Below are 6,671 nucleotides of genomic sequence, written 5' to 3'. Positions count from 1 at the left end.
GCTGGAGGGAGACACGTTTTCCCCCGACATGGGCCTCCCTCTTCCTCTTCCGCTCTGATCACACTTCGCGCCAAGGAGGATTTTTTTTTAAAGGAGCTGCTGGTGTAAACTAGTCTCATCACGATCAATAAGAAAAACTCATTTATTTTGTTGTGGATTATGGTAAGTCACGGCGTCCAAATCAACAACTCATTCCCTGACAACAGCAACACAAGTGATTCAGTATTGCATAGAAATGCATGTCAGCTAACTTTAGGACGCATGTTAGTGTTTTAGAGGACGCACGAGCTATTACGAATGTACGGAGTAAGCTAGTTAAGCCAACGAGATCCCAACCGGAAGTTGCCCTATTTTGTTGTTTTAGTATGATTTCTAGCTAACTCACTAGCTATCATGCTAATGAAAACAATGCATGAAGCTGACTATCTTTGCAAGTCAGTTGTTTACATGAAAGTGACAGTCGTCGGACAACAGAATTATGGCATCTTTACATGGGCCGATCATAAATATAAATCTGCGATGGTACTTGAACTACAGTAACTGATACAGCTAAATTGGGCTCCCGAATGGCGCAGCTCTCTTAGGCAACTGCAGTCCCTGGTTCGAATACAGGCCGCATCACATCCGGCCGTGATTGGGAGTCCCATAGGGGCGCGCGCAGTTTTCACTGATCAGTAACTGATTTGCCGAGTTAAGTAAAGTTTAACCTTTATTTAACCTGGCAAGTCAGTAAAGAACAAATTCTTAATTTCAATGACGGCCTGGGAACAGTGGGTTAACTGCCTGTTCAGGGGCAGAACGACAGATTTGTACCTTGTCAGCTCGGGGGTTTGAACTCGCAACCTTCCGGTTACTAGTCCAACGCTCTAACCATTGGGGAGGCCACCCTGCCTCCCCAATATGTTATTGTACCAAAACTAGATACTGTATCTGTCCACGCAACATATCACTCATTGTGGACCTTGTCTTCAATTCAAATGTCATTTCACGTCTAGGATATATCCCAAATTACACCGTATCCCTATACAGTGCACTATTTACCTTTAACCAGAGCCCTATAGTGCATTATATAGAGAACAGGTTGTCAATTGGGCTCAGTGGACTCATTTACCCCCCCCCCCCCATTCTTAGGACATCAGGCGGTTCTTTGTATCAAGCAAACCCGCAGCACAGAAACCATCTCAGGATGGAACCCTCCACACAGAGAAGGAGTCCACGAAGAAGAAGAAGAAGAAATCCGGCTCAACAGACGCTGAAGTGAAGAAGAAGAAAACTGCCACCAAGGTATTTATTATTATAAACCAGAGTCTCTAGTCAGTGAACTGGTCGACCACCAAGGTATTTATTATTATAAACCAGAGTCTAGTCAGTGAACTGGTCGACCACCAAGGTATTTATTATTATAAACCAGAGTCTCTAGTCGGTGAACTGGTCGACCACCAAGGTATTTATTATTATAAACCAGAGTCTAGTCAGTGAACTGGTCGACCACCAAGGTATTTATTATTATAAACCAGAGTCTCTAGTCAGTGAACTGGTCGACCACCAAGGTATTTATTATTATAAACCAGAGTCTAGTCAGTGAACTGGTCGACCACCAAGGTATTTATTATTATAAACCAGAGTCTCTAGTCAGTGAACTGGTCGACCACCAAGGTATTTATTATTATAAACCAGAGTCTCTAGTCAGTGAACTGGTCGACCACCAAGGTATTTATTATTATAAACCAGAGTCTAGTCAGTGAACTGGTCGACCACCAAGGTATTTATTATTATAAACCAGAGTCTAGTCAGTGAACTGGTCGACCACCAAGGTATTTATTATTATAAACCAGAGTCTAGTCAGTGAACTGGTCGACCACCAAGGTATTTATTATTATAAACCAGAGTCTCTAGTCAGTGAACTGGTCGACCACCAAGGTATTTATTATTATAAACCAGAGTCTCTAGTCAGTGAACTGGTCGACCACCAAGGTATTTATTATTATAAACCAGAGTCTAGTCAGTGAACTGGTCGACCACCAAGGTATTTATTATTATAAACCAGAGTCTAGTCAGTGAACTGGTCGACCACCAAGGTATTTATTATTATAAACCAGAGTCTAGTCAGTGAACTGGTCGACCACCAAGGTATTTATTATTATAAACCAGAGTCTAGTCAGTGAACTGGTCGACCACCAAGGTATTTATTATTATAAACCAGAGTCTCTAGTCAGTGAACTGGTCGACCACCAAGGTATTTATTATTATAAACCAGAGTCTCTAGTCAGTGAACTGGTCGACCACCAAGTTATTTATTATTATAAACCAGAGTCTAGTCAGTGAACTGGTCGACCACCAAGGTATTTATTATTATAAACCAGAGTCTAGTCAGTGAACTGGTCGACCACCAAGGTATTTATTATTATAAACCAGAGTCTAGTCAGTGAACTGGTCGACCACCAAGGTATTTATTATTATAAACCAGTCTCTAGTCAGTGAACTGGTCGACCACCAAGGTATTTATTATTATAAACCAGAGTCTAGTCAGTGAACTGGTCGACCACCAAGGTATTTATTATTATAAACCAGAGTCTCTAGTCAGTGAACTGGTCGACCACCAAGGTATTTATTATTATAAACCAGAGTCTCTAGTCAGTGAACTGGTCGACCACCAAGGTATTTATTATTATAAACCAGAGTCTAGTCAGTGAACTGGTCGACCACCAAGGTATTTATTATTATAAACCAGAGTCTCTAGTCAGTGAACTGGTCGACCACCAAGGTATTTATTATTATAAACCAGAGTCAAGTCAGTGAACTGGTCGACCACCAAGGTATTTATTATTATAAACCAGAGTCTCTAGTCGTGAACTGGTCGACCACCAAGGTATTTATTATTATAAACCAGAGTCTAGTCTGTGAACTGGTCGACCACCAAGGTATTTATTATTATAAACCAGAGTCTAGTCTGTGAACTGGTCGACCACCAAGGTATTTATTATTATAAACCAGAGTCTCTAGTCGTGAACTGGTCGACCACCTAGGTATTTATTATTATAAACCAGAGTCTAGTCAGTGAACTGGTCGACCACCAAGGTATTTATTATTATAAACCAGAGTCTAGTTAGTGAACTGGTCGACCACCAAGGTATTTATTATTATAAACCAGAGTCTAGTCAGTGAACTGGTCGACCACCAAGGTATTTATTATTATAAACCAGAGTCTCTCGATGGATGGTGGTGATTATGATGATGATGATGGTAGTGAGGATGATGATGGTGATAATGAGTATGATGATAATGATGGTGGTGATGATGATGATGATGGTGATGATGATGATGATGGTGGTGGTGTGTTCCAGATCACCAGCACCAAGGTGGAGAAGAAGAAGAAGCAGGACAATGATAAAAAGAGAAAGAGGCGTGCTGTCATTGAGTCAGGTAATAATGACTGAACCTCTTTGGGCCATTTAATGATCATTGAGTCAGGTAATAATGATGACTGAACCTCTGTGGGCCATTTAATGGTCATTGAGTCAGGTAATACTGATGACTGAACCTCTGTGGGCCATTTAATGGTCATTGAGTCAGGTAATAATGATGACTGAACAGCTGTGGGCCATTTAATGGTCATTGAGTCAGGTAATAATGACTGAACCTCTTTGGGCCATTTAATGGCCATTGAGTCAGGTAATAATGATGACTGAACCTCTGTGGGCCATTTAATGGTCATTGAGTCAGGTAATAATGATGACTGAACAGCTGTGGGCCATTTAATGGTCATTGAGTCAGGTAATAATGATGACTGAACAGCTGTGGGCCATTTAATGGTCATTGAGTCAGGTAATAATGATGACTGAACCTCTGTGGGCCATTTAATGGTCATTGAGTCAGGTAATAATGATGACGGAACCTCTGTGGGCCATTTAATGGTCATTGAGTCAGGTAATAATGATGACTGAACCTCTGTGGGCCATTTAATGGTCATTGAGTCAGGTAATAATGATGACTGAACCTCTGTGGGCCATTTAATGGTCATTGAGTCAGGTAATAATGACTGAACCTCTGACTGGTAATAATGATGACTGAACCTCTGTGGGCCATTTAATGGTCATTGAGTCAGGTAATAATGACTGAACCTCTGTGTGCCATTTAATGGTCATTGAGTCAGGTAATAATGATGACTGAACCTCTGTGGGCCATTTAATGGTCATTGAGTCAGGAAATAATGATGACTGAACCTCTGTGGGCCATTTAATGGTCATTGAGTCAGGTAATAATGATGACGGAACCTCTGTGGGCCATTTAATGGTCATTGAGTCAGGTAATAATGATGACTGAACCTCTGTGGGCCATTTAATGGTCATTGAGTTAGGTAATAATGATGACTGAACCTCTGTGGGCCATTTAATGGTCATTGAGTCAGGTAATAATGATGACTGAACCTCTGTGGGCCATTTAATGGTCATTGAGTCAGGTAATAATGGTGACTGAACAGCTGTGGGCCATTTAATGGTCATTGAGTCAGGTAATAATGATGACTGAACCTCTGACAGTGGGGGTATTACTGGCCCTGTGATTTTAGAATGGGCCATTTTAATGGTCATTTCCATATTAAATGTTAACATTTTTTATATCACCTTTCTATAACCAGGTAGGCTAGTTGAGAACAAGTTCTCATTTGCAAATGAGAACAAGTTCTCATTTGCAAATGAGACGCCATATATTCATGATTTAGGCTGAAACGCGACCTAACACAGGGTCGGGGGGTTCAGAGGGTCGGGGGGGTCAGAGGGTCGGGGGGTTCAGAGGGTCGGGGGGTTCAGAGGGTCGGGGGGTTCAGAGGGTCGGGGGGGTCAGAGGGTCGGGGGTCAGAGGGTCGGGGGTCAGAGAGGCGGGGGTCATAGTGATTTGCAGTAGACAGACACGTAGTGTGTATAATTTGTCATGCTCAACATGTATAAATATGTCTCTGTGGAACTGCTTGTTAAAGTCAGACTTTAATCGACCAGCGTTTCTACTCTTCCATATTCGTTGAACCTGTTTTGGTTGTGAACTCAAACGGACAGAGAGCACTGATGTCCAACGGGCCTTTAGGGGAAAAACAGAACACCTTCTCTGGCTGTTATCATAGAATATGGGGGTTCATCCTGCAGGGGTTTCTGGGAAAAAACAGAACACCTTCTCTGACTGTTATCATAGAATATGGGGGTTCATCCTGCAGGGGTTTCTGGGAAAAAACAGAACACCTTCTCTGGCTGTTATCATAGAATATGGGGGTTCATCCTGCAGTGGTTTCTGGGAAAACAGAACACCTTCTCTGGCTGTTATCATAGTATATGGGGGTTCATCCTGCAGGGGTTTCTGGGAAAAAACAACACCTTCTCTGGCTGTTATCATAGAATATGGGGGTTCATCCTGCAGTGGTTTCTGGGAAAAAACAGAACACCTTCTCTGACTGTTATCATAGTATATGGGGGTTCATCCTGCAGTGGTTTCTGGGAAAAAACAGAACACCTTCTCTGACTGTTATCATAGAATATGGGGGTTCATCCTGCAGGGGGTTTCTGGAACTAATTACTTCTTTGTAAGAGTCCGTTGAGTCTTAAGTTAAGGGGGGTTTCCTCCCGAGGTTAAGGGGGTTTCCTCCCGAGGTTAAGGGGGGTTTCCTCCCGAGGTTAAGGGGGGTTTCCTCCCGAGGTTAAGGAGGGTTTCCTCCCGAGGTTAAGGAGGGTTTCCTCCCGAGGTTAAGGGGGGTTTCCTCCCGAGGTTAAGGGGGGTTTCCTCCCGAGTGTTAAGGGGGGTTTCCTCCCGAGTGTTAAGGAGGGTTTCCTCCCGAGTGTTAAGGAGGGTTTCCTCCCGAGTGTTAAGGAGGGTTTCCTCCCGAGGTTAAGGGGGGTTTCCTCCCGAGGTTAAGGGGGGTTTCCTCCCGAGTGTTAAGGAGGGTTTCCTCCCGAGTGTTAAGGAGGGTTTCCTCCCGAGTGTTAAGGAGGGTTTCCTCCCGAGGTTAAGGAGGGTTTCCTCCCGAGGTTAAGGAGGGTTTCCTCCCGAGGAGTCTTAAGGGGGGTTTCCTCCCGAGTGTTAAGGGGGGTTTCCTCCCGAGTCGTCTTAAGGGGGGTTTCCTCCCGAGTCGTCTTAAGGGGGGTTTCCTCCCGAGGAGTCTTAAGGGGGGTTTCCTCCCGAGGAGTCTTAAGGGGGGTTTCCTCCCGAGGAGTCTTAAGGGGGGTTTCCTCCCGAGGAGTCTTAAGGGGGGTTTCCTCCCGAGGAGTCTTAAGGGGGGTTTCCTCCCGAGTCGTCTTAAGGGGGGTTTCCTCCCGAGTCGTCTTAAGGGGGGTTTCCTGTTGTTCACTCCAGCCACTAACCAGCTGCTTGTGTCTGTGGTCTCATGTCTACAACACTGAGGTAGCGGTTAAGTTTGTCACCTGGCTATTTTTGTTGTTGTCATCACCAAACATCCTCTCTCCCCTCTCCCCCACACTCTCCCCGTCCCCTCCCTCCCTCCTTTTCTCCCTCCCTCCCTCCCTCACCCTCTCCCCGTCCCCTCCCTCCCTCCCCCACACTCTCCCCGTCCCCTCCCTCCCTCCTTTTCTCCCTCCCTCCCTCCCTCACCCTCTCCCCGTCCCCTCCCTCCCTCCCCCCACCCTCTCCCCGTCCCCTCCCTACCTCCGTCTCTCCCCCACCCTCTCCCC

The 6,671-nt window shown here is 44.9% G+C and overlaps 1 protein-coding gene across 1 annotated transcript in view; it reads left to right on the top strand.

The window, feature by feature from the left end:
* The window catches only part of LOC135537227 (replication factor C subunit 1-like), an 11,560-nt gene continuing 4,889 nt past the window's right edge, over positions 1-6,671 (top strand). Inside the window, exons 1-3 of the mRNA XM_064963413.1 lie at positions 1-162; positions 1,132-1,284; positions 3,345-3,423. Coding sequence (XP_064819485.1) covers positions 160-162; positions 1,132-1,284; positions 3,345-3,423 — 235 coding nt within the window. The 5' untranslated portion in view covers positions 1-159. The remainder of the gene's footprint in view (positions 163-1,131; positions 1,285-3,344; positions 3,424-6,671) is intronic.

Source organism: Oncorhynchus masou, unplaced genomic scaffold (genome assembly GCF_036934945.1).
Source record: "Oncorhynchus masou masou isolate Uvic2021 unplaced genomic scaffold, UVic_Omas_1.1 unplaced_scaffold_728, whole genome shotgun sequence".
Taxonomy (NCBI): Eukaryota; Metazoa; Chordata; class Actinopteri; order Salmoniformes; family Salmonidae; genus Oncorhynchus; species Oncorhynchus masou.
This window is presented reverse-complemented; position numbering and strand designations above follow the sequence as displayed.